The sequence below is a fragment of the Gopherus evgoodei genome, chromosome 12 (genome assembly GCF_007399415.2).
Source record: "Gopherus evgoodei ecotype Sinaloan lineage chromosome 12, rGopEvg1_v1.p, whole genome shotgun sequence".
Taxonomy (NCBI): Eukaryota; Metazoa; Chordata; order Testudines; family Testudinidae; genus Gopherus; species Gopherus evgoodei.
Genome location: NC_044333.1, coordinates 835,652 through 863,374, shown reverse-complemented (window position 1 = coordinate 863,374; position 27,723 = coordinate 835,652). Strand labels below are relative to the sequence as shown.

General features: G+C 53.2%; 1 protein-coding gene across 1 annotated transcript; it reads left to right on the top strand.

Moving 5' to 3' along the window:
- The first annotated feature begins 1,056 nt into the window (after window positions 1-1,056).
- Window positions 1,057-5,000, top strand: LOC115660544 (chymotrypsinogen 2-like). The gene is made up of 7 exons (XM_030582044.1): window positions 1,057-1,108; window positions 1,539-1,642; window positions 2,827-2,906; window positions 3,239-3,317; window positions 3,664-3,844; window positions 4,288-4,418; window positions 4,839-5,000. The coding sequence occupies exons 1-7, from the start codon at window positions 1,057-1,059 to the stop codon at window positions 4,998-5,000; spliced, it is 789 nt and encodes a 262-aa protein (XP_030437904.1).
- The last annotated feature ends 22,723 nt before the right edge of the window (window positions 5,001-27,723 follow it).

Here is a 27,723-nt window from a genome sequence, read left to right as displayed (position 1 = left end):
GGTGTCCCTACACCTCCTTAGCCAGTCTTCTCCTCCCATCCCCATGTGTCCCTGCATCCCTCCCCCTGTTCCCATGTGTCTCTGTGCTCCCACTCAGCCATCCGCCTTCCACCATGTGTCCCTGCACCCACTCCCCTATCCCTGTGAGTCCCTGCACCCCTCCCCCCATACTCATGCCTCCACTCCCATTCAGCCCCTGCCGCAGTCTGCCACCTGGGAGTTCCTGCTCTGTTCTAGTGCCACAGTAGTCCCTGGTGGGCAAAAGGCAGAACTGCAGCAACTTTCTGGCAGAAGTTATTTTCTGTGAAAAACAATTATGCATGGCACATTAATTATGCATCTGCTCAATGGTGCAGAATTCCCCCAGGAGCAATGCCTGCCACCTTCATAATAGGCTGGGCCTGCTTGTGGAGGCTCGGGGCCAGCCGCATCTCTCAAAGCAGGGGAGCTCCCCAGGGTGGCCTGAGGGAGTAGCTTTGACACTGTGAATGCAGCAAGGCATGGTGTGTGAGGAGAGGCAGGGACACAGGGTGGCTGATAAGACACTATATGGCTGGGAAACGAAAGGAGCAGCCCCCTGAGCATTAGGACAGCTTTTGCAGAGCCCTTGGCATTGTGCTCTCCCCTCTGCACGGTCTGCAGACTGCTGAGTGGGGAGGGGAAACATGCATCACGCACAGCAGGACGTGGCGTACGGCTCCCCAGGGATGTCACTCCCCTGAGGGCAGAGGGTCACAGACTCCTGTGGGCTCTCTGCTCCCAGGTCTGTGCCCTCTGGCTCCCACGCAGCTCCCTGGCTCCCTACACACCTCCAGGGAGCAGCTGCTGCGGTCCCAGCTCCTGGCCCAAGTCCTGCCCCCTGGCCAGCCTGCCCCTTGGCACTCTGCCCATGGCCCCTCAGGGCTACCCAGTTTATCTCCCCAAGGTCCCCAGACAGAAGGGTGAAATATTGGCTCCTGTCTCTTTCTCAGCTGCCACCTCCCCAGAGCTGCCTCTGGCAGGAGTATAAAGGGCTGCTGGCCCCGCTTGGTCTCCAGGACCCATGTAAGAAGCAGAATGGCTTTTCTCTGGCTCCTGCCCTGCCTCGCCTTCCTGGGCACTGCCCATGGTAAGTACCACTGGCCTCCTTCGACTGGCAGCAGGGACTGGAGGGCCCAGAGCCAGGGAAGGGTCTCTCTGCCACAGGGAGCTCCCGAGGAGACGCCAGTGACAGCAGCCCTGGCCCTGTGTCTACTCCCCCAGCTGGAGAGAGCCTGCTGATAGCGCAGACGGATGCAGCCCACACCATGCTGTGCTCGACAGCGCTCGCCACCCACCCAGCCCGTCCTGCCCCCCATGGCAGCTGTACAGCCCTGGCCCTGGCTCTGGGGGATGTCCCCAGGTGAACTGAAGTGGGCAGCGTACGCCCATGGCTGTAGCGAAGGCCCCCAGCCACCGACTGCTGCGGTGCCCCACGGAGCAGGCTGGGCCCTAGCGCTGTGCTCCCTCCTCGCTGGACCCCAGCAGCTGTGGGTAACTCCTCTCCTTCCCTCCCCCAGGCTGCGGCCTCCCTGCCATCCAGCCTGTCATCAGCGGCTACGCTCGAATCGTGAACGGTGAGACGGTGGTTCCTGGATCCTGGCCCTGGCAGGTCTCCCTGCAGGTGAGAGCCCATGAGCCCCTTTGTCCAGACCGGGGCCCCCATGGGGAGCAAAGCTGGGGGGAAAGGCAGGAAGGCCTGGCCCTTAGAGAACCTGGGGTAGGGGGGATTTCATGGTGTCCAGGGCAGCTAGGCAGCAGCTCAGTGCTACTGGGGATTCATCTGACAGGTCCTGCACACGCCCCATCACCGTGGTATCTGGGCTCCCCGGCTGCTCCCTGCTGCACCCGCCTCCGTGTTCTGTGTGCATTTCCCAGCAGCACTGGCTGCTCCTTGCTGCTTAGACTGGCTCTGGAGCATGCAGGTGGATTCCCAGTAGGGTGACCATATGTCTCGTTCTGGCCAGGACAGTTCCTTTTTTAAGCCTTATCCTGGGCGTCCTGACTTTTTTGGCAAAAATGGGCATTTGTCCTGTTTGCCTTGGCGAACTGATCACGTTGGCAAGTGCAAACAGGTGCAGTGCAGAGGGCAAACTGTGATGCCAGCCCCATGCGGAGGCGGAGGGCTTGGGCAGGGGACAGGCAGGGGTCTGGCAAGTAGCAACAGCCTCATGGGGGCTGGAGGATGGGCAGGCAGGCAGGGCTCGGGCCAGCCCCACCTGAGGAGAGGGACTTGGGCCAGACCCGCATGGTGTCCTGTTTTCCCTTTGGAAAATTGCTTAATTCCCAGCCTCCCTGCCCCCGATTGGTGCCTGCTCTGCTGTGGGACAGGGGCCTGTTACCCCAGGGCAGCATCCACCGACAGGCAGCGCTGCCTGAGACAGTGAGATGAACTGACCTGGCCTGTGTGCCACTCCAGCTGCGGCGCCTCGGCTCTGGTGGGAATCCTTCCCCTGCCCCAAGTCACCTTCTCTCCTGCCGCTCTCAACCCCTGCCGGCATCGCAGGCCCTGGCTCCTCTCCAAGCACACGGGCTCAGCAGAGATCCCTGTGGGATGGGGCAGGCCTGCCCCTGCTGTAATCTGTGCCCGGCAGGGTCTGGCAGATGGGGCAGAGGGCACGGGATGCCCAGAGGGGGCACCTGCTTCCCAGGGATGGGTCTCAGCCAGCTGCTCCCTCTTAGTTTGATGCTCTGGCCCCAATTCCCCTCCCTGGTTCCCAGCAGCCCCCGCCAGGCAGAGTGGGGGGTCCCCGGCCCGTGGCTGTCATGGGCCGGCTCGGTCACCGCCTGTTCTCCCCCTCCCCACAGGACAACACCGGCTTCCATTTCTGCGGCGGCTCCCTGATCAGCGAGAACTGGGTGGTCACCGCGGCTCACTGTGGCGTCAGGTAGGAACTGGGGCAGGAGCCGTGGAGCGCTGTGGTCCAGGCACTAGCGGGCGATGGCTGTGCCACCTGCACTGAGCAGTCCTGGCAGATACCGTTGGGCATGGCACCCGGGCATCACAGAGAGCTCCACTCGGCTCACATGGCCTTGGCTGCTTTCTTCGGCCCCGCAATCCCCTGCCCTGCCGTCACCAGGCCCTGAGCCGGCTCCAGGGGCTTGCACTGCCCCGGCCACACTTCCTGGGCACAGACCAAGAGGGGACAGAAGGTGCTGCAGGGAGACAGGCCTGCCCCACATTTCCCTGTACTTGGAGCTTCCTTTTCTTCCCCCGCAGCACAAGTCACCGTGTGGTTCTGGGGGAATTTGACCAAGGCTCTCCGGCCGAGGATGTGCAAGTCCTGCAGATTGCACAGGTAGGGGGCTGGCCAGCACGGGGTCCCCTCAGGGGCTGCACATGTCCTCCCTCCAAGAGCCTGAAACACTGGTCCCCCAGTGACCCTTCGTGCCCACCTCAACCCCCGGTACACTCACAGGTCAGCCTGTGCTATGTCTCATGGGCAGAGCTCCTCAGGGTCCTGCAGAGGGTGGACACAGTCTCTGGGGAGTCCTGATAGAGAGGGGGGGATGTGGTCTCCGGGGAGTCCTGCTGAAGGGGGGTGGACGTGGCCTATGTGGGTTCTGCTATGGGTGGACGAGATTTCGGTGGGGTCTCGTACAGGGGCTCGACATGGTCTCATGCTCCTCTGTTTCACGTGGCAGGTTTTCAAGAACCGCAAATTCAGCAGTGGCTCCATGAAGAACGACATTACCCTGCTCAAGCTGGCCAAGCCAGCCAACATGACGGACCGTGTGTCCCCGGTGTGCCTTCCTGCGGCCACTGACAACTTCCCTGGAGGCCTGACCTGCGTGACCACAGGCTGGGGCCTGACCAATCCCAGTGGTAACATATCTCCGGCCATGCGGGGGACTCAGCTTAGCCAACTGTTCTGATTCTTCCCGAACCCCTCTCCTCAGCCCCCTGCCCTCTCACCTTCCTGGGCACATGATGGACAAGGAAAGAGCGCCCAGATCAGCCTCTGCAGCACTGGGCAGCCCTCTGCCCCTCCAGGCCCTGCTGCTCTCCGTGACCCAGGCCAAACCCAGAGAATTTGACTGGGAGGGGTCCCGCCTGACTGGACACAGCTGTCCTGTGTGTGCCCTGGGAGGGCAGGTGCAGCAAGGGCCCCTTCCTCTGCACAGGGGCCCCAGGGGGAGCTCTCCAGACCCCTCCCTCCCTGTTGAGGTCCTGGTGCCAGGCAAGGCCCAGGGGCTGCAGTGTCTGGGATCGGGGGCTGCCCCATGCTGCCTGGCTGAGGCCATCTCCTGCCTGCCTTTGTTTTCCAGCCCAGAACACCCCGGACCGGCTGCAGCAGGCGGCCCTGCCCCTGCTGACCAACACGCAGTGCAAGAGGTACTGGGGCAACATCCCTGATGTCATGATCTGCGCCGGCGCCGCTGGAGCCTGCTCCTGCATGGTACCCAGCTCTGCAGCACCGCAGCCCCCCTGCCTGCCTCTGTGCCAGCCTGTCTGGCCATACATCACTCCTAGCCACTGCTCAGAACACTGTCCTGCTAGCCAGCTCTGCTCTCTCGCCATCCCTCCTTCCCTGCCTGCCTGTCACCCCATCCCTGCAGCCGTCCAGGCAGCCCCCCTTGATCTAACCAGGGATCTGTGCATCCCTCCGTCCCTTCCTCTAGGCTCCCATTTCCCTGCCTGTGATCCCCACTCCGCATCTCTCTCCCCAGCCCTGGGGCCCATGGTGGATACGTAGGGCCTCAGCCAGACAAGCGCAGACTCGTTTGCATTCGGGGAACAGCTGGTAGATGAGCGGGTCCCCCTCGCTTTCCATCCCCCCAGGAAGAGACACCCCCCCAACCTGCTGCTTTCCTTGCAGGGTGACTCCGGCGGCCCCCTGGTGTGCCAGAAGGACGGCGCCTGGACCCTGGTGGGGATCGTCTCCTGGGGAAGCAGCACCTGCTCCACCTCCATGCCTGGCGTTTACGCCCGCGTCACCAAGCTCAGGGCCTGGATCGACCAGATCATCGCGGCCAATTAATTCAGCCGCAGGTTCCCAGCGTGACGGGTCAATCAGCCGCTGGTTCCCAGCGTGACGGGTCAATAAAGGCACGTCAGAGACCGGCTGTGCCCGTGTTCTCCAGTCCTTGGCTCCTGGGCTGTGACAGGGCTCATGGGGTGGGGTACAATGGAGACCTAAGGCACATGGTGTCTGGTCTTCTCCTGTCTATCTGCGCCCCCTGGTGGATATGTACCGCAGCACATGGTACCACCGGCCAAGTCATCCCATAGCATGGACAGATCACCTAGTCCAGCCCCTGGCGCGGAGGCAGGCAGGGCCGGCGCTTCCATTTAGGCGGCCTAGGCAATCGCCTAGGGCACCAGGATTATTGGGGGGTGGCATTTTGCCGGGCGGGCGCGGCAAGTGGCTCCGGTGGAGCTGCCGCAGTCATGCCAGCGGACTGTCGGCTGCTCCTGCGGCTCCAGTGGACCGTCCGCAGGCATGACTGCGGCAGCTCCACCGGAGCCGCGGACCAGCAGACCCTCCTCAGGCATGACTGCGGCAGCTCCACCGGAGCCGCAGACCAGGGGACTCTCCACAGGCACGACTGCGGCAGGTCCACCAGACCCGCGGGACCAACGCGCGGGGTGGCGAAATGGCTGTGCGCCTAGGGCGCTAAAAACACTAGCGCTGGTCCTGGAGGCAGGCCCAAGGAAATCTAGACCAGCCCTGACAGGGGTTTGTCCCACCTTTTCTTAAACCTCCAGGGACAGATTCTACAGCCTCTCTTGGAAGCCTGTTGCAGAACTTACCTACCCTGAGAGTTAGAAAGCTTTTCCTCACATCAGACCTACATCTCCCTGGCTGCAGATTAAGCCCATTACGTCTTGTCCTGCTCTCAGCGGACACGGTGAACAGTCGGTCTTTCCAACAGCCCTTAACATGTTTGAAGACTGTTACCAGCTACCTCCTCCGCCGTCTTTTCTCCAGACTCAACATGTCCATGGCTGACCTGGTTTAACCTTTCATCACCGGGCAGGTTTTCTAAATCTTTGATCCCTTTTGTTGCTCTTCTCTGGACTCTCCAATTTGTCCATATCTTCCCTAAGGTGCAGTGACCAGAATGAGACACAGGACTCCAGCAGGGGCCTCCCCAGTGCTGAGCAGAGTGGGACAATGACCTGTGCCTTACACACAACACTCCTCTTAATACACCCCAGAACTACATTCGCCTTTTTTGCAGCAACGTCACATTGCTGACCCCATTCAGTCTGTGATGCGCTGTAACCTCCAGCCCGTCAGCAGTGCTGCAGCCAGCCAGTTTTCCCCAGACTAGTTGGACACAGGCTGCAGTTTGACATTAACTCACCCACTTTGCAGTGGGGATGCTGGCACAGATCACAGAGGTGCTGCTCACCCTTCAGTGCCTTCCCATCATTCCCTTCGAAGGAGAGACTGGGAAGAAATCCTTGTGCGTCTCAGCCCAGCATACCACAGGCCATGGCCCAGCCACACCCGTGTGAGGGCAGAATCAGGGAGGGCACAGTAACGAGAGATGCGCTTGGCCATGGGGATGCTCACTGCTGAGCTAGGCTACGCTGGGTGCAGATAACCTGGGGGAACTGTGCAGTGAAGACACAGCTTGGCAGAGCCAGTCTGCTAGCAGGCCGGGCAGGTCCTAGTAGTTCAAAGTCCCCACCCAATCAGGAGCAGCGCCAGGGTTTTTGGCGCCCTAGGCGCAGGCCGGCTCACCGGTCCCACGGCTCCGGTGGACCTCCTGCAGGCGTTCCTGCGGACGGTCCGCTGGTCCCGCGGCTCTGGTGGACCTGCCGCAGGTGTGCCTCCGGATGCTTCACCAGAGCCGCGGGATCAGCGGACCCTCCGCAGGCACGCCTGCGGTAGGTCCACTGGAGCAGTCTGCCACCCTCCCAAATCCTGCGGTCGCCTAAATGGAAGAGCCAGCCCTGCACCCAATAGAACTCAGCCGCCAAGCCCATCCCTCTGGGATTGCACAGCTTCAGTTGTGGTGCCTCAATCCCCTGCTTCTCTGAGCCGGCAGCAGGAGCTGCAATGCAGCTGACAGTGCCAGGCCCAGGTTTGCTCCAGCAGAACCGTGGCACTTTCCACAGACCCCATCCCCAAAGCTCGATTCATTGTGCGAGTCAGGCCCCCCAGGGCCCAGATCTGGTCCCACACATGGCTAGACTGTACTCCCAACCATGCTGCTGTGCACAGCCCCAGCTTCTCACTGAAGCTCCAGGCCGCACCAGTTGGTACCCTATGCCAGCCGCTCTGGGGGGCGTGCTGGCCTGTATGTGCCATGCCAGGCGCTCTGGGGATGCACCAGCTGGTACCTGCCGTGTGAGCTGCTCTAGGGTGTGGCAGCCATTACACACTGTGCCAGCCACTCAGGTGTGCTGGTCGATACACACTGTGTCATCCGCTCTGGGAGAGCACCGGCTATATGTACTGTGTCAGTCACTCTGGCCTGTACATGTTGTGCCAGCTGCTCTGGGGCCATGCCTGTGTGTACAAGCTGTGTCAGTCGCTCTGACGTGCACTGGCTGGTATGTGCTGTGTCAGCTGCTCTGAGCCATGTCAGCTGTTCTGGGGTGCACTGATTGCTGGGGAAGGGTGTCACTCATTTACACACAACCCTGCACCAACCTGCACTCCCATGGGCTCACAGGGTCACCAGCCAAGACCTGCCCAAAAAGCTGGAGGCTGCCACTGCAGAGGATCTTCTGGTCTCACTGCAGGAGATGCCCAATCCTGTGGCCTCAGGGCTTTGAGGATCCACAGGGTAGAACGTGGGGCTGCTGGTTCCTGGGGGACTGCCACACTCACAGTGCTGGCAGTTACCAGCCACAGACTGTGAGTGTTCTGGAGCCAAGCACCACAGGCTCCGTCTGATGGGCCATCTGCCAAGGGCCCTGACAGCTAGGGGTGTTACTTAGGCCTGGTGTCGGTGCAGCTAGACAACCCCCAGCTGGCTGCCATGGCAGACCCTGCTGCATCGCCTAACTCTGGTCCCTGGCTTCTGACCCTGCCTCTGGCCCCAGCCACTAGGCTGGACCCCCATGCTCCAGCTGTGACAGTGGGAGTGGGGATTCCATCCCACAGGCGAGATCCCAGCCGGCAGGACTGAGCCTCCCCCACCACTGAAGTGGGCTGCTGGTGCCTGCAGCCCGTGGCTCACCTGCTTCAGTCCCTTCAGATCTCCCTGCAGCCCGTGGCTCACCTGCTTCAGTCCCTTCAGATCTCCCTGCAGCCCGTGGCTCACCTGCTTCAGTCCCTTCAGATCTCCCTGCAGCCCGTGGCTCACCTGCTTCAGTCCCTTCAGATCTCCCTGCAGCCCGTGGCTCACCTGCTTCAGTCCCTTCAGATCTCCCTGCAGCCCGTGGCTCACCTGTTTCAGTCCCTTCAGATCTCCCTGCAGCCCGTGGCTCACCTGCTCAGTCCCTTCAGATCTCCCTGCGGCCCGTGGCTCACCTGCTTCAGTCCCTTCAGATCTCCCTGCGGCCCGTGGCTCACCTGCTTCAGTCCCTTCAGATCTCCCTGCAGCCCGTGGCTCACCTGTTTCAGTCCCTTCAGATCTCCCTGCAGCCCGTGGCTCACCTGCTTCAGTCCCTTCAGATCTCCCTGCAGCCCGTGGCTCACCTGCTTCAGTCCCTTCAGATCTCCCTGCAGTCCCTGGCTCACCTGCTTCAGTCCCTTCAGATCTCCCTGCAGTCCCTGGCTCACCTGCTTCAGTCCCTTCAGATCTCCCTGTGGCCCGTGGCTCACCTGCTTCAGTCCCTTCAGACCTCCCTGCAGCCCGTGGCTCACCTGCTTCAGTCCCTTCCTACCTCCCTGCAGCCCGTGGCTCACCTGCTTCAGTCCCTTCAGATCTCCCTGCAGCCCATGGCTCACCTGTTTCAGTCCCTTCAGATCTCCCTGCGGCCCATGGCTCATCTGCTTCAGTCCCTTCAGATCTCCCTGCGGCCCATAGCTCACCTGTTTCAGTCCTTTCAGATCTCCCTGAAGTCCCTGGCTCACCTGTTTCAGTTCCTTCAGATCTCCCTGCAGCCCGTGGCTCACCTGCTTCAGTCCCTTCAGATCTCCCTGCAGCCCATGGCTCACCTGCTTCAGTCCCTTCAGATCTCCCTGCAGCCCATGGCTCAGGTGCTTCAGTTGTCAGGGAGTGTGGGGGAGTCCGGCCCTGCACCCCTCTTCCTGGGACTCACAGTGACTCTCAGCCAGACAGTAAAACAGAAGGTTTATTGGACAGCAGGAATGCAGGTTACAGCAGGGCTTGTAGGCACAGCAAGGACCCCTCAACTGAGTCCTTCTGGGGGTTCAGGGTCTTTGGATCCCAGCTTAGGATTCCCTGAATTCCAACCACCCAGCCCAAAACCGAAACTGAACTGCACTCCCTCCAGCCAGCCCCTTCCTTTGTCCAGCTTCCCGGGCAAAGGTGCTGACACACCTCCCCCGCAACCTGGCTCACGTTACAGGCTTAGATCCTGTCCCTCACCTAAAGACATCCCCGGCTCTCCCATCCCCCACACAGACTGTCCCTACTCCATCACATCAGTCCCTTCAGATCTCCTGGTGCCAGACAGCCCACCCCAGGGCCAGCCCATGAACACTGCCAGCACGGGACACAGCCCTGGACAGCCCGTGTGGGGTGGGGTATTTGATGGGCATGGGGGTTCCGAATGCCACATGGTCCCTTGACGGGGCTCTGCCCCAGGGTTGCATTTGCAGGACAGCAGCCAGCCTGGGCACAAGAGCACCAGACACCCTCCTTGCTGTGACAGAGGGGAAGGATAGCTCAGTGGTTTGAGCATTAGCCTGCTAAACCCAGGGTTGTGAGTTCAATCCTTGAGGGTTCCATTTAGGGAACAGGTGTGAAAAAAAAATCTATCTGGGGATTGGCCCTGCTTTGAGCAGGGGGTTGGACTAGGTGAGGTCCTGTCCAACCTTGATATTCAATAACACTCTGGGTGGGTTGCTCTGAGCCTGGCATTGGGGATAGACACTGACTGTGGCTTTTTTGCAGGGACTGAATATGTGATGCCCCCCCACTCCCCACAGAGGCATTAGGAGGCCAGGGGTCAAAAGTGCATCTGAAGCACCCTCTGGCTGTTTAGAATATGTTTTTAAAGGGGGAGCTGCTCAGGGAGGAGGGGGGCTGGATTCCAGGGGAGTCTAAGCAGGATCAGTTTGAGCCCAGGATGATTTTGGGAAAAAGAAGAAAGGGCAGGTGGCGGCTTCCCCCCAGAGCCCTGCTGTGAACGGGCCAAAGAGGCAGTGGTGGAAAAGGCTGGTGGAGTCTGGAGGCAGGCTGCCCAGCGCTGGAGGAGAGAGAGCAAAGCAGCAAAGAAGGGCTGCAGCGCGTGGGGAGCCAGTGGCTGGGGCCCCGTTGTCAGAGCTCCAAGGGAGAAAGTCCAGGTCAGGAGGAACAGGAAAGCCAGAGCAAGCAAGCACAGCAGGGCTGGCCGCAAAGGGGCAGTACCTCGAAAGAGGAAAGACACTGGTGTAAGGGGAAAAGAGGGAAAGTTAAAGGAAGAACAGTACTGTTAAAAGAGAGGAAAAATAAACAAAGAGTAAAGAAACTATTAGAAAGACATTGTTAGAAACAGAGGTGAAAGTAAGCTGGTACGTGCCGATACAGAGGACCGGTAAGAAAAGGAGACTGACTGAGGGAAGGAAAGAGAAGCCTGCTCCCTGCATAGGAATAGTTTAAACTCAGCTGTTCGCTGATGGTTCAGCCCCCAGGGCTAGGCTTCTGGCCTCCTTGTTAATTTCACTCACAGTAGCTGGGGGGAAGGGGTCGAGGGGAGGGTGTGTTTGACCATGGCAGGGGCAGTCCCTGTCTGCCCCGGGGGATGAGGGGATTTCTCCAATACTAATATACACAACAAATACAAGCATTTGGCTGCACAGTTTAAATCCAGAGCTAATAAAAGCAGGTGGAAGGGGAAAACTCACTGTCACATTGGTTTCTTGGCTCCTCCCTCCCTCTCCTCCAGCCAGGCTGCAGACAAGGCTCTGCATATCCCCCCCGCCCCCCGCACCCCCTCCCGCAGGGGTTTTCCTCTAGGCTCTGGCTTGCAGTAGGGACACTGGCTGAGATGCCTGCAAAAGAACAGTTTAAACTCAGCTGTTCCCTGTGCAGTTCAGTGCCCAGAGTTAGGAGCCGTTTCTGGCATCCTTGTTAATTTCACTCCCAGTTGTTGTTGGGTGTGTGTGATCTGGGTGTGGCAGGGGCAGTTCTTTTCTGCCCCCGGGGATGAGGGGATCTCCTAAACACAATCAAAATCAGGAACCATTTCCAAGTTTAAATCTATCCCATTCCCTCCCCAGCAGAGGATCATGGTTGTGATGTCCAAACTGCTTGCAGATCCTCTTTGAAATGTTACTGTTTAAAAAAAACAACACAAAAAACATGGAGAACATGGTGGAAAGATGTGTCATGATGATTAGGGTTTATTTTGGGCAAAGCAATTTTGCTAAAGCAACTTAAGATTTACAGGGAAAGCAAATAGCCCCCATAGACAAAACCACAAAGGGATTGGAGGGGAAAAAACTGAATAGTCAGGGAAATTATTGTGCCTCCTTTGAAAGAAATAGTAGTTTTCATTCCAATCCACCCTCTTTCTATTTTGATTTAAACACCTGAAATGTCCTTAGGACAGTGAGTGCAATCTCAGATCTCTTTTTGTTTTGTCCTGCCTGCAGAGTGCAGAGGCTGAAATTGATAAAACTTTCTTTAAATATCTTCTATATTTCATGAAGGCTATTCCAGTTGTCCTTCATTCATCCCTGACTTTCCCTTCCTCTCCTCCTCCCCACCCCCGCTGGCTCCCTGGCTGGCTGTGGTTTTTGCCTTGGTTACTTACTCCTTGGCAGATCTAGCCCAGTGGCACCTGCTGGCTCTCTGCAGGCAGCAGCCCACAGGGGCCGGTTGCTGGGGTCGCTGCTGGTCGGTAGCAGGCTGCAGCTGCATTGTTTGTGACACACTCACACACACACACACACACACACACACACACATACCTACAGTATGTATGTGTATGTATGAATGTGTGTGTCACAAACAATGCAGCTGCAGCCTGCCGCCAACTGCCCCGACCCCAGAAACCGGCCCCTACTATTGTATTTTAGTAGTATTGGAGATCCCCTCATCCAGGGGGCAGAAAAGAACTGCCCCTGCCATGGTCACACAGAGCTCCCCCCCAACAACAACTGGGAGTGAAATTACCAAAGATACCAGAAACCTCTCTTAACCCTGGGGGCTGAACCATCAGGGAACAACTGAGCTTAAATTGTTCTTAAGCAGGAGGCAGTCTCCCTGCTGCAAGCTAGAGGGAAGCCTCTGCTGCAGCAGCTGCTGAGTGCCAGGCAAGGAGAAAGCACAGAGCCTAACATTGGCAGCCTGGCTGGAGGAGGAGGAGGAGGGAAGACACAGAGAAAAATGTGACAGTGAGTTTTCACTTTTTCAGGCTTATTCCAATAGTAAAGTTTTATTACACACAGTACTGGTAGTAGTAATAGTAGCTTTACTTTCTCTATGTATGTCATGCAATGGGAGGGATCCATGAAGTACGTAGGAGAGGTGGGTGGGTTGCGATTGGACCACATGGGTAAGAAATGTAAATTACTTTCACCCCTGCCCAAACCCCAGGGCTCCCAGCCGCCTCTGCAGCTGGTAGCTCCAGGGTTAATTTAAAGGGCCTGGCTCTAGCTTCAGCCAAATTCCTGAGCCCTTTAAATCCTGATTTAAAAGCCCCAGGATTTAAAGGCCCCACATCTTCCGATAGAGGCCACGCCTCTTCCAGTTGAGGCCCCTCCCCCTCTGCAGGACTCTGGAGTACCAGTAAGGCCTTTAAGTTACTTTCACCCCTGGTTAGAAAGCTGTGAGAAAAGTACAGCCCAATGAAAGGTGAATGAAATAAACTGTAATTAAAGTGAAACCGACTTAAGAAATAAGGTGGAAAAGTGTTGTAGTGAAAGTAAGAAAATAGTGAGGATTGTAAAACAAATCATGCAAACAGCATGCTAAGGCCGACAAGGTGAAGCGCTAGGAATAGAGGGTATGTCTACACTGCAGGATTATTCCAATTTTACAGAAACCAGTTTTTGGAAACAGATTGTATAAAGTCGAGCGTACGCGGCCACACTAAGCACATTAATTTGGCGGTGTGCGTCCATGCACTGAGGCTAGTGTCGATTTCCGGAGCATTGCACTGTGGGTAGTTCCCATAGTTCCCGCAGTCTCCCCCGCCCATTGGAATTCTGGGTTGAGATCCGAGTGCCTGATTGGGCAAAAAACATTGTCACTGGTTGTTCTGGGTACAGCCTCACCCCTCCCTCCGTGAAAGCAGCGGCAGACAACCGTTTCACGCCTTTTTTCCTGGGTGAACTGTGCAGACGTCATAGCATGGCAAGCATGGAGCCTGCTCAGATCAATACCGCAATCATGGACATTGTAAACACCTCACGCATTCTCACGCAGTCTATGCTGAACCGGGACCTGCAAAACCAGGCAAGGAGGAGGTGGCTACGGCAGCGCGGCGACGAGAGTGATGAGGACGTGGACACAGAATTCTCTCAAACCACAGGCCCCAGCGCGTTGGAGATCATGCTGGTAATGAGGCAGATTCTAGCCATTGAATGCCGATTTTGGGCCTGGGAAACAAGCACAGACTGATGGGACCACATAGTGTTGCAGGTGTGGGACGATTCCCAGTGGCTGCGAAACTTTCGCATGCATAAGGGCACTGTCATGGAACTTTGTGACTTGCTTTCCCCTGCCCTGAAATGCCAGAATACCAAGATGAGAGCAGCCCTCACAGTTGAGAAGTGAGTGGTGATAGCCCTCTGGAAGCTTGCAATGCTAGACAGCTACTGGTCAGTCGGGAATCAATTTGGAGTGGGCAAATCTACTGTGGGGGCTGCTGTGATGCAAGTAGCCAAAGCAATCATTAAGCTGCTGCTACGAAAGGTTGGGACTCTGGGAAATGTGCAGGTCATAGTGGATGGCTTTGCTGCAATGGGATTCCCTAACTGTGGTGAGGCAATAGATGGGACGATAGATGGAACACACATCCCTATCTTGGCACCGGCGCACCAGGGCACCCAGTACATAAACCGCAAGGGGTACTTTTCAATGGTGCTGCAAGCAATGGTGGATCACAAGGGACATTTCACCAACATCATCGTGGAATGACTGGGAAGGGTTCATGACGTTCGCGTCTTCAGGAACACCACTCTGTTTAAACGGCTGCAGCAAGGGAATTACTTCCCAGACCAGAAAATAACAGTTGGGGATGTTGAAATGCCTGTAGTTATCCTGGGGGACCCAGCCTACCCCTTGATGCCATGGCTCATGAAGCCATACACAGGCAGCCTGGACAGTGGTCAGGAGTTGTTCAACTACAGGCTGAGCAAGTGCAGGATGGTGGTAGAATGTGCATTTGGCCGATTAAAGGCCTGCTGGCGCACATTACTGACTCGCCCAGACCTCAGCCAAAGCAATGTCCCCTTTGTTATTGCTGCTTGCTGTGTGCTCCTCAGTCTCTGTGAGAGTTAGAGGGAGACCTTTATGGTGGCGTGGGAGGCTGAGGCAAATCACCTGGCCGCTGATTACACGCAGCCAGGCACCAGGGCGATTAGAAGAGCACACCAGGAAGTGGTGCGCATCAGAGAAGCTTTGAAAACGAGTTTCATCACGGGCCAGGGTAAGGTGTGACTGTTGTGTTTGTTTCTCCTTGATGAAAACCCGCCCTCTTGATTGACTCATTCCCTGTCAGCAACCCTCCCTACCCCTTCGATTACAGCTTGCTTTCTAAGGAAATAAAGTCACTCTCATTTAACAATCATGTATTCTTTATTAATTAATTATAAAAAGAGGGAGAGAACTGACAAGGTAGCCTGGGTGCAGTTTGGGAGGAGGATAGGAGGGAAGAAAAAGGCCACTAAAAAAATTCACAATGATGACAGCCTTTTGGCTGGGCTGTCCACTGGGGTGGAGTGGGAGGGTGCAAGGAGCCTCCCCCCACGCGTTCTTACACGTCTGGATGAGGAGGTTATGGAACTTGGGGAGAGGGGAGGGGGGAGGGTGGTTATACAGGGGCTGCAGCGGCACTCTGATCCTGCTGCTGTTCCTGAAGCTCCACCAGACGCCGGAGCATGTCAGTTTGATCACGCAGTGGCCCCAGCATTGCATCATGCCACCTCTGATCTTCTTGCCGCCACCTCTCATCTCGAGCATCTCTCCTCTCCTCACGTTCATCTCTCCTCTCCTCACGTTGGTCCCTCCTGTCCTCACAGTCACTGGCATCTTTCCTGTACTTTGATACCACGTCCTTCCACTCATTCAGATGAGCTCTTTCATTGCAGATCACTTCCATGATTTCCGAGAACATTTCATCTCGCGTCTTTTTTTTCCGCCGCCTTATCTGAGATAGCCTTCGGGATGGAGTAGGAAGGCTTGAAAAATTTGCAGCTGCAGGAGGGAGGGAAAAAAGGGAGAAAAGTCTTTAAAAAGATACATTTTACAGAACAATGGTTATACTCTTTCACGGTGAACAAGACTATTCACATTACATAGCACATGTGATTTCAGTACAAGGTTGCATTTTGCATCTTGAGTGCCTGTGGCTTTGGTGTTAGAGATCACAGACGCAGGCCTGGGCAGCAGAATTTGGCTTGCATGTGGCCATGGTAAGCCAATGTCTTTTGTCTTCTGCAGCTTTCATATATCCAGCGCCCTCCTTTCCCAAATACCAAGCAAAGCCCTTTGAGTGCTGTGTCTTTCCTGTTAACGTGCAGCAGCAGAAACCAAACTCCCTCCCCCATCCAATTCTCTGGGATGATCACTTTACCCCTCCCGCCACTGCGTGTCTGGTATCAGGGAAGATCACTGCTAGCCAAATGCGAAAAAGCTCAGCGCCAATCACAACCCCTCCCCCCCCCCGGCTTGGCTAACTGCAGGGACGGATTTTTTTTCAGCCACAGGCAAACAGCCCAGTAGGATTGGCCACCTCTCGTCCCTTAATTAAATTCCTGTATTTCAGCCAGGTTACCATGAACAATATCACTCTCCTGAGGATAATACAGTGAGATAAAGAACGGATGTTGCTTGAATGCCAGTAAACACCGGGACCATACGCTGTCAGGCTTTGTCATGCAATGATACCAGATTACTTGCTACATGCATGGCATGGTCAAGTGTCCTACTATGGAGGACAGAATAAGGCTGCGCTGCCCAGAAACCTTCTGCAAAGGCTTTTGGAGTACCTCCAGGAGAGCTTCATGGAGATGTCCCTGGAGGATTTCTGCTCCATCCCCAGACACGTTAACAGACTTTTCCAGTAGCTATACTGGTCGTGAATGCATCCCAAGTCCTCAGGGCAAATTACTCATTAAAAAATGCTTGCTTTTAAACCATGTTTTATATTTACAAAGGTACACTCACCAGAGGTCCTTTCCATGGCTTCATTGTCTGGGATAGTGGCTTAGGAAGGCTGGGAGGGTAATTCCGTCAGGCTGAGAAAAAGGTCCTGGGTGTTGGTGAGAACGGAGTGCTGTGTGCTCTCTGCAAGCTCGTCTTCCTCTTCCTCCTCCTCATCTTCCCTGTCTGCAGAATCCTCAGGCACAGCTAAGATTACCCGCGCCTTAGAATCCACGGTCAGGGATGGGGTAGTGGTGGCGGACCCCCCTAGAATTGCATGCAGCTCAGCGTAGAAGCGGCATGTTTGCGGCCCTGCCTCGGACCTTCCGTTTGCTTCTTTGCTTTTCTGGTAGGCTTGTCTGAGCTCCTTAACTTTCACACTGCACTGCACTGTGTCCCTGGTGTGGCCTCTCTGCATCATGGCCTTGGAAATTTTTTCAAATGTTTTTTCATTTCATCTTTTGGAACAGAGTTCTGTTAGCACGGAATCCTCTCCCCATACAGCGATCAGATCCAGTACCTCCAGTGCGGTCCATGCTGGAGCTCTTTTTCGATTCTCAGACTACATAGTTACCTGTGCTGATGAGCTCTGTGTGGTCACCTGTGCTGATCAGCTCTCCATGCTGGGCAAACAGAAAATGAAAATCAAAAGTTCGTGGGACTTTTCCTGTCTACCTGGCCAGTGCATCTGAGTTCAGATTGCTTTTCAAAGCAGTCACAATGGTGCACTGTGGGATAGCGCCTGGAGGCCAATACCATCGAATTGCGTCCACACTAACCCTAATCCAAAATGGCAATACCGATTTCAGCGCTACTCCCCTTGTCGGGGAGGATTACAGATACCGGTATTAAGAGCCCTTTATATCGAAATAAAGGGCTTTGTTGTGTGGATGGGTGCAGGGATAATTTGGTTTAACGCTGCCAAATTCAGTACAAACTTGTAGCGTAGACCAGGCCAGAGAAACTGTCAGGGAGCAAAGGGGCTGTAAGCTAGAAAGGAGCCGAGGAATAACAGTTCAGCCAAGGAATCACATCAACAAATTTGGGCTGCAACTCAAACCAGTGAACCAAGTTTGCACAAGAGGATTGCCCAAGATAACTAAACAGCTTAAGAACTTTTTCTCCGACCTCTGGGCTTATGGAGGCTGAAAATGAGAAACTGACAGGGGGATGTGGAGCCGTGGGATTTGTGTTCTAGTGCAGTAGTTTTCAAACTCTGGGTCTCGATCCAGCAGTGGGTTACAGAACGTCAGGCACTGGGTTGCGGCAGCTCTGGTCAGCACCGCCGACTGGGTCATTAAAAGTCCCATCAGCAGTGCTGCTGAGCTAAGGCAGGCTAGTCCCTGCGTATTCTGATACTGTGCTGTGCCCCGGAAGCGGCGAACAGCAGGTCTGGCTCCTAGGGGTGTGTGTGTGTTTCATGGGGCACTGCACACTGCCTCTGTCTCGAGCACCAACTCTACACCCCCATTGGCTGGTTCCAATGGGAGCTGAGGGGTGGGGTGCCTATGGGTGAGAGCCACGCAGAGCTGTTTGCATGCCTCCACCTAGGAGCCAGACCTGCTGCTGGCCACTTCTGCTGTGCTGCTAATTGGGAGCCGCCTGATATAAGCCTGTGCCCCAATCCCCTGCCCCAGCCCTGAGCCCCCCCAAACCCAGAGCCCCTTCCAGCATCCCAAACCCCTCATTCCTAGCCCCACCCCAAAGTCTGCACCCCCAGCCCAGAGCCCTGACCCCCTCCCACACCCCAACCCCCTGCCCCACACCCTGAACCCCTCATTCCTGGCCCCAACCCACAGCCCTCACCCCTGCACCCCTACCCTCTGCCCAAGCCATGAGTCCCTCCCACACCCCAAACTCCTCATCCCCAGCTCTGTTGGGTCGCAGACATCAACAATTTTCTTCAACTGGGTCACCAGAAAAAAAAAGTTTGAAAACCACTGTTCTAGTGCATTGTGTTCACTAATTCAAAATGCCGTTGTTTTATACATAAAAATTGTTACCTGTTTAGGCTGATTCCCCACTCTGGCATTTCTAGTGCAGAAGGTGGGGGCCACAAGGATTCTGAAAATTAATACTGGCCACTCCAGGCTTGTATTAAACTCCCAAGGATACAGCTTCTCTCTGACCTTGGATTGGTAGCTGCTGCCACCACCCAAGTGCAGAACCCCTTTAAGAGCCCAGGAAGGCGCACTTGGAAATTCCTTCCTGTGGGGTACCCTCAAGCCCTTTCACCCCCCTCCGGGGAAGAGCTGAGAAAGAAAACAAAGGAAATCAGCTGTTGTCACCAGCTAATTAAACGTGCACAAACCTCTTAAGACACAAAAATCCAATCCAAAAAAGGTATTTAGTCATAAAAAAAAGAAAAGAAAAGAAAAGAAAATACATCTGGGAACTCAGGCTATTGCTAGATTTTAAAAGAGCAACTATACTATATAAGCACCAAGAATAGCTTTCTTGAGGTCCAGCTTAAATGTTGCAAGCATGAGAACATAAGAACGGCTATACCGGGTCAGACCAAAGGTCCATCTAGCCCAGTATCTGTCTACCGACAGTGGCCAATGCCAGATGCCCCAGAGGGAGTGAACCTAACAGGCAATGATCAAGTGATCTCTCTCCTGCCATCCATCTCCATCCTCTGATAAACAGAGGCTACGGACACCATTCCTTACCCATCCTGGCTAATAGCCATTTATGGACTTAACCACCATGAATTTATCCAGTTCTCTTTTAAACGCTGTTATAGTCCAGCCTTCACAACCTCCTTGGGTAAGGAGTTCCACAGGTTGACTGAGCACTGTGTGAAGAACTTCCTTTTATTTGTTTTAAACCTGCTGCCTATTAATTTCATTTGGTGACCCCTAGTTCTTGTATTATGGGAATAAGTAAATAACTTTTCCTTATCCACTTTCTCCACATCACTCATGATTTTATAGACCTCTATCATATCCCCCCTTAGTCTCCTCTTTTCCAAGCTGAAGAGGCCTAGCCTCTTTAATCTTTCCTCATATGGGACCCTCTCGAAACTCCTATTCATTTTAGTTGCCCTTTTCTGAACCTTTTCTAGTGCTAGAATATCTTGTTTGAGGTGAGGAGACCACATCTGCGCGCAGTATTCGAGGTGTGGGCGTACCATGGATTTATATAAGGGCAATAATATATTCTCAGTCTTATTCTCTATCCCCTTTTTAATGATTCCTAACATCCTACTTGCTTTTTTGACTGCTGCTGCACACTGCGTGGACATCTTCAGAAAACTATCCACGATGACGCCAAGATCTTTCTCCTGACTTAGTTGTAGCTAAATTAGCCCCCATCATATTGTATGTATAGTTGGGGTTATTTTTCCAATGTGCATTACTTTACATTTATCCACATTAAATTTCATTTACCATTTTGTTGCCCAATCGCTTAGTTTTGTGAGATCTTTTTGAAGTTCTTCACAGTCTGCTTTGGTCTTAACTATCTTCAGCAGTTTTGCATCATCTGCAAACTTTGCCACCTCACTGTTTACCCCTTTCTCCAGATCATTTATGAATAAATTGAATAGGATTGGTCCTAGGACTGACTCTTGGGGAACACCATTAGTTACCCCTCTCCATTCTGAGAATTTACCATTAATTCCTATCCTTTGTACCCTGTCTTTTAATCAGTTCTCAATCCATGAAAGGACCTTCCCTTTTATCCCATGACAGCTTAATTTACGTAAGAGCCTTTGGTGAGGGACCTTGTCAAGGGCTTTCTGGAAATCTAAATATATTATGGCCACTGGATCCCCCTTGTCCACATGTTTGTTGACCCTTTCAAAGAACTCTAATAGATTAGTAAGACACAATTTCCCTTTACAGAAACCATGTTGACTATTGCTCAACAGTTTGTTTTTCTGTGTCTGACAAGTTTATTCTTAACTATTGTTTCGACTGATTTGCCTGGTACCGATGTTAGACTTACCGGTCTGTGATTGCTGGGATCACCTCTAGAGCCCTTTTTAAATATTGGCATTACATTAGCTAACTTCCAGTCATTGGGTACCAGAGCCGATTTATAGGACAGGCTGCAAATCTTAGTTAATAGTTCCGCAACTTCACATTTGAGTTCTTTCAGAACTCTTGGGTGAATGCCATCTGGTCCCAGTGACTTGTTAATGTTAAGTTTATCAATTAATTCCAAAACCTCCTCTAGTGACACTTCAATCTGCGACAGTTCCTCAGATTTGTCACCTACAAAAGCTAGCTCAGGTTTGGGATCTCCCTAACATCCTCAGCCGTGAAGACTGAAGCAAAGAATCCATTTAGTTTCTCTGCAATGACTTTATTGTCTTTAAGCGCTCCTTTTGTATCTCGATCATCAAGGGGCCCTACTGGTTGTTTAGCAGGCTTCCTGCTTCTGATGTACTTAAAAAACATTTTGGTGTTACCTTTGGACAGGCCTGCACAACATGTGGCCCGTGGAGCCTCACTGTGTGGCCCGCGGGGGAGATTCTAAATTCCCCGCACACAGCACTCTGTGGGCAGCCCAGAGCCCTTTGAATCCCAGCAGCGGCAGGGAATCAAAGGGCTCTGCGCTGCCCGCAGTGATGGGGAGCCCAGAGCCCTTTAAATCTCAGCCACAGCGGGCAATTAAAGGGCTCTGGGTTGCCCGCAGCCGCGGGGAGCCCAGAGCCCTTTAAATCCCAGCCACAGCCGGGAGTCAGAGGGCTCTGGGCTGCCGGCAGCTGCTGGGATCCCTGAGCCCTTTAAATCTCAACCACGGATGGGAATCCAAGGGATCTAGGCTGCCCGCAGAGATTCCCAGCCGTGGCTGGGATTTAAAGGGCTCAGGGCAGCCCGCAGCTTTGGTTACCCCAGAGCCCTTTGAATCCCGGCTGCGGCTCCGGCGGTGGGGCCTCCTGGGATTTAAAGGGTTCAGGGCTCCCCGCAGCGACCGGCAGCCCAGAGCCCTTTGAATCCCGGCCACGGCTCCAGTGGTGGGACCGCCTGGGATTTAAAGGGTTCAGCGCTCCCCGCAGCGACCGGCAGCCCAGAGCCCTTTGAATCCTGGCCGTGGCTCGGATTTAAAGGGCTCAGAGCTCCCCATGGCTGTGGGCACCCCAGAGCCCTTTGAATCCCAGCCGCGGCCACTGATTGCCCCCTCCCTGGACCCCTGCCCCAACTGCCCCCCAGGACCCCCACCCCCTATCTAAGCACTGCTGGTCCTTGTCCCCTGATTTCCCTCTCCTGGGACCCCTTCTCCTAACTGCCCCCCAGAACCCCACCCCCTATCTAAATGCCGCTGCTCCTTGTCCCCCAATTGCCCCCTTCTGAGACCCCTGCCCCTAACTGCCCCTTGGAACTCCAGCCCCTATTTAAGCCTCCCTTCTCCTTGTCCTCAAATGTCCCCTCCTGAGACCTCTCCCAACTTCCCCCCAGGACCCCACCCCCTACCTGTCCCCTGACAAACCCCTGGGACTCCCATGCCTATCCAACTGCTGCCTGTCCCCTGACTGCCCCCACGAACCTCTGCCCCATCCAACCCCCCCTGCTCCCTGTCCCTTGACTGCTCTTTGGAACCCCCTACTTCTTCTCCAACCCCCAGCCCCCTTACCATGCCACTCAGACCAGCATGTCTGGCTCCAAGCAGCTCCAGACACGTTGTTGCCATGCTCCCCTGCGGAGCCCACAGCCCACCCCCCCAACACACACCCAGCACCTGCCTTCCAGATTTGAACACCTCAAAATTCAGGAGTGCTCAAGCTCAGTTTGGGCAGCTGGTTCTTCATTTCTCCCAAATGAAATATACTGATCCTCTGTAACCTGCTGTAGAAAAAGTAGGATGAAATTGAGCAAGAAATGCTTCCCCGTGGTTATAAGGCCTGGAATTGCTATTTTCAACAGCCAGTGCCTTTTTGTTTGTTTAAAAGGAAGACAGTTATATTGCATTGGGAAATTCCCCATAGAAAGAGTGGAACAAAAGAATAATAAAGGCACCTCAACTTTTCCTCATTTATGGAGGACAGTCTTTTAATATGCATCCAGAGATCCTCCAGTCACACAAGCTGAAAATTGTTCCACTTTATTGCAGCTCTGTAACCACATGGGAACCAATCCTGTCTGTGTTTTGTGCACATCCAAAATTCCTGCTGAATGACCCTCCCTGGAAGCGTTACCAGTAACCCAGGGCTGGGGCGGCAGGAGGTGTTGGGGGCGGGGGGAGCCCAGGGCTGGAGCAGCAGCGGGGTGGGGGGAGGGCACTGGTGGAGAAGAAAGGGGGAAGCCCAGCGCTGGGGCATCAGGGGGTGTGGGGAGAGCCCAGGACTGGGGCAGCAGGGGGGTACAGAGGGGATCCCAGGGCTGGGACGGGGGGCAGCCAAATTTTTTTTTGCTTAGGGCAGCAAAAAACCTAGACCCGGCTCTGCTGGGTTCCCCCAGCCGCCGGAGCCCCGGGCCCTTTAATTTGACCCTGAGGGCTACCAGCCACCTCTTCAGCTGGGAGTCCGTGGCTGATTTAAAATCAAGCATCACCTCCCCACCCCCAATCTTCCTTTTTGGCCCACAGCTGTTTTGGTGGGACAGCGCTGGGGAAGGAGGGTTTGTTTCCACAGGGCTGGGCAGCCCTGGGGCGGGGTGTTTCTGCAGGGCAGGGAGGTTTCAGCCCTCAGCTGTTTTCTTTGGAGTAATATGGCCCTCGCCGCTTTACGAGTTGTGCAGACCTGCCTTTGGAGTTTTTGGCTAGCTGTTCTTCAAACTCCTCTTTGGCTTTTCTTATTACACTCTTGCACTTAATTTGGCAGTGTTTGTGCTCCTTTCTATTTGCCTCACTAGGATTTTATGCTCCTTTCTATTTGCCTCACTAGCAAAACAAAAGTATCTGGGGTTAGCACAGAGGAGTCCACAAGGCATAAAGAAATAAAAAGAGATAAACCTAATCACGTCTTCCTAGACATTTCCTGATCTACTTACATATCTGGGGTTTTAAATGAGTAGTTTCTAGGTATGATATTGATGATTTTTTCATTCCTGGCCCAAGCTTCTCACAGCATAGCTCTGTCCTGTTCGCCTCTCCCTGGGAGGACAACAGCCAGACAAAAGGGGAGTCTTTGTTTCAATTTAAAAAAGATCTAGCCTTCCCATTGACTCTTTTTGCCAGATTCCACTCACTTCATAAAATCATTGAATATCAGGGTTGGAAGGGATTGCAGGAGGTATCTTGTCCAACCCCCTGCTCAAAGCAGGACCAATTCCCAACTAAATCATCCCAGCCAGGGCTTTGTCAAACTGGGTCTTAAAAACCTCTAAGGAAGGAGATTCCACCACCTCCCTAGGTAACCCATTCCAGTGCTTCACCACCCTCTTAGTGAAAAAGTTTTTCCTAATATCCAACCTAAACCTCTCTCACTGCAACTTGAGACCATTACTCCTTGTTCTGTCATCTGCTACCACTGAGAACAGTCGAGATCCATCCTCTTTGGAACCCCCTTTTAGGTAGCTGAAAGCTCCTATCATTATATTAAAACTAAAGCATTGTAGTGGTATGGCTTTTTATTTTGCTACAGTCTTATCCCATCCATGAGGGCAGGGGACTGGATTCTATACCCTCTTGAGGTCCCTTCCAGTCCTAGAGTCTACGAATCTACGAATCTATGAATCCTGTAATAGAAATACTTTCACTTTAATATAAGTGAAAGTGATTTGCTGTAATATGAACACATTTATTTTGGCATGACTTTTACACCTTAGGGCAGAGGGTTTTTGGGAAACTCACTACTTCCATCTGGACCCTAGCCAAAAATGATTATGGTAGTTGGAACAAAAATCTAACCAGATTAAGTACATTATATACATTCCTGTTTCCACTTGTAACTGTCCTTTCTTTATACAGCACTATAGGTGTGCATAATAGTTTGGTCAGAATGACAGGTTCCTGCTCCAAGGAGTTTACAATCTAAGGACTTGTCTACATGGGGAAATAGCCTGGAACAGCTAATGTACGATACCTATTCTGCATTAGCTGCACATACGGACACTCTTATTTTGCAGTAGGGATGCCTTTGTCCAATTTAGCTTAATCGACTTTAGAAGTGGATTAAACTAAACTGCAAAAAGACACTCTTTTAGGGTATATCTCTACAGTAGTTAGGAGATGTGACTGTAGCTTGGCTCTGGCTGGTCCACTAAAAATAGCAGTGAAACTGCAGTGGAATGGGCTTGTCACCTGAATGCATATCTAGTGCCCCAGAATGCTTGCACTCCATGGCTAGCCTGTGCTTGTGCTGCCATGGCTTTGATGCTCTTTTTGGCTAGCTAGCTAGATCAAGGCTAGTTTGTGAATGCCTATGCATGCTGCAGTCACACCTCCTGACTGCTGTGCAAAGGGTCCCTAATGTGCAGAGCTAGAGAGGAATAGCTATTGGGATTTCAATTGTTTGGGGGGAGAGGGATAGCTCAGTGGTTTGAGCTTGGACCTACTCAACCCAGCATTGTGAGTTCAATCCTTGAGAGGGCCATTTAGGGATCTGGGGATGGGCCCTGCTTTGGGGGTTGGATTAGATGATCTCCTGAGGTCCCTTCCAACCCTAATATTCTAAATCCCCTCTCATTCTTCTCTTCTGCAGACTAAACAATCCCTCAGCCTCTCCTCATAGGTCATGTGCTCCAGACCCCTAATCATTTTTGTTGCCCACTGCTGGACTCTTTCCAATTTTTCCACATCCGTCTTGTAGTGTGGGGTCCAAGACTGGACACAGTACTCCAGATGAGGCCTCACCAATGTTGAATAGAGGGGAATGATCACATCCCTCAGTCTGCAGGCAATGCCCCTATTTATACAGCCCCAAATGCCATTAGCCTTCTTGGCAACAAGGGCACACTGTTGACTCTTATCCAGCTTCTCATGCACTGTAACCCCTAGGTCCTTCTCTGCAGAACTGCCACCTAGCCTTTCGGTCCCTAGTCTGTACCAGTGCATGGGATTCTTCCATCCTAAGTGCAGGACTCTGCACTTGTCCTTGTTGAACCTCATCAGATTTCTTTTGGTCCAATCCTCTAATTTGTCTAGGTCCCTCTGTATCCTATCACTACCCTCCAGCATATCTACCATTCCTTCCAGTTTAGTGTCATCTGCAAACTTGCTGAGAGTGTAGTCCATGCCATCCTCCAGATCATTAATGAAGATATTGAACAAAACCAGCCCCAGGACCGACCCTTGGGGCACTCCACTTGATACCGGCTGCCAACTAGACATGGAGCCATTGATCACTACCCGTTGAGCCCAACAATCTAGCCAGCTTTCTATCCACCTTATAGTCCATTCATCCAGCCCATACTTCTTTAACTTGCTGGCAAGAATACTGTGGGAGACCGTATCAAAAGCTTTGCTAAAGTCAAGATATATCACATCCACCGCTTTCCCCTCATCCACAGAGCCTGTTATCTCCCCCTAGAAGGCAATTAGGTTAGTCAGGCATGACTTGTCCTTGGTGAATCCATGTTGACTGTTCCTAATCACCTTCCTCTCCTCTAAGTGCTTCCTTTTACCTATGCACAGCAGTGAGACTTCTTAACCCTTTACAGGTAGAGCAATTAGAGAACAGCTGCTAAGAGGGATTTTATAGCTACTGGCTGGCTGGGTGTCCATAAAAGGGAGCTAGGTCTCCCCCGCCTTCATTTATCACATTACCTATGAAGTGAGTTTAATGAAGACACTCGTTAATACATAGTTGATAACAGTAATAGTTTATGGTGTAAACTTAAGAAGTAGTTCCTGCTAAAGCAACTAACTCTGATTTCCTTGTGATTTGTCCCCATTTAATTGATTTCTGCTTTACCCCATGTCATGGTATAATTCCCCACTCTGAACCTTAGCATCCAAAAGATGGGGTACCGGCATGAATTCCTCTAAGCTCAGTTACCAGCTTAGAACCTGTAGCGCTGCCACCAACCAGGAATTCCAGTGCCTGGTACACTCCGGTCCCCCCCAAAACCTTGCCCGGGGACCCCCAAGACCCAGACCCTCTGGATCTTAACACAAGGAAAGTAAACCCTTTCCCTCACCATTGCCTCTCCCAGGCTTCCCCTCCCTGGGTTACCCTGGAAGATCACTGTGATTCAAACTCCTTGAATCTTAAAACAGAGAGGAAAATTCACCTTCCCCCCTCCTTGTCTCTCCCCCTCCCAGATTCTCCCTGAGAGATAAAGTAATCCTAACACAGAGAGAAATTAACCTTTCTCTCCCCCTTCCCTCCTTTCTCCCCACCAATTCCCTGGTGAATCCAGACCCAGTCCCCTGGGGTCTCACCAGAATAAAAAAACAATCAGGTTCTTAAACAAAAAAAGCTTTTAATTAAGAAGGAAAAACAGTAAAAATTATCTTTGTAAATTTAAGATGGAATATGTTACAGAGTCTTTCAGCTATAGACACTGGGAATATACTCCCAGCCTAAGTATACAAGTACAAATTAAAATCCTTCCAGCAAAATACAAATTTGAACTCCTTCCAGCCAAATACACATTTGCAAATAAAGAAAACAAACATAAGCCTAACTTGCCTTATCACCTAGTACTTACTATTCTGGACATATAAGAGACTGTATCAGGGAGATTGGAGAGAAACCTGGTTGCACGTCTGGTCACTCTCAGAACCCAGAGAGAACAACAACCAAATTCTAATAGCACACACAAAAACTTCCCTCCCTCAAGATTTGAAAGTATCCTTTCCCCTGATTGGTCCTCTGGTCAGGTGACAGCCAGGCTCACTGATCTTGTTAACCCTTTACAGGTAAAAGAGATATGAAGTACTTCTGTTCTATTAAACCCTACTATCTGTTTATGACACCCCACCTGATTGAAAGAACATAATACAGTCTCCAGATTGCCTCTGCCTCTCCTCATTGCTCTGACTCAGAACGCCCCTCCTTTCCCAGCCACGCTGGGCAGAGGCTAGGTCCCTCTAAGGCCCATTTTAGCATCAGTTGTGAAGTCCTAGAGCCCCAATGCAGCTGTAATCCGAGGATTCGCAGGGTCATCCCATTGTCACTTAGCGTCTCTGGGGCAGGGGGCTCAGGACTCTTGGCCCAGTTTCTGGGGTCTGTTTTCTGGACAGTCAATAGCACTCTCAGCTCCTCTGAAATACACCAATTCTCAAGCCAGCTAGGCTGGCCAGAGAGGCTCTCCCATTTTAGCTCAGTTTGCTGCTGTCCCAGTGTGTGGGGGAGTCAGGCCCCCACTTCCTGCTATTCACAGTGACTCTCAGCCAGCCAGTAAAACAGAAGGTTTATTAGACTACAGGATCACAGTCCCAAGCAGGGCTTGTAGGTACAACCAGGACCCCTGTCATAAACAGATA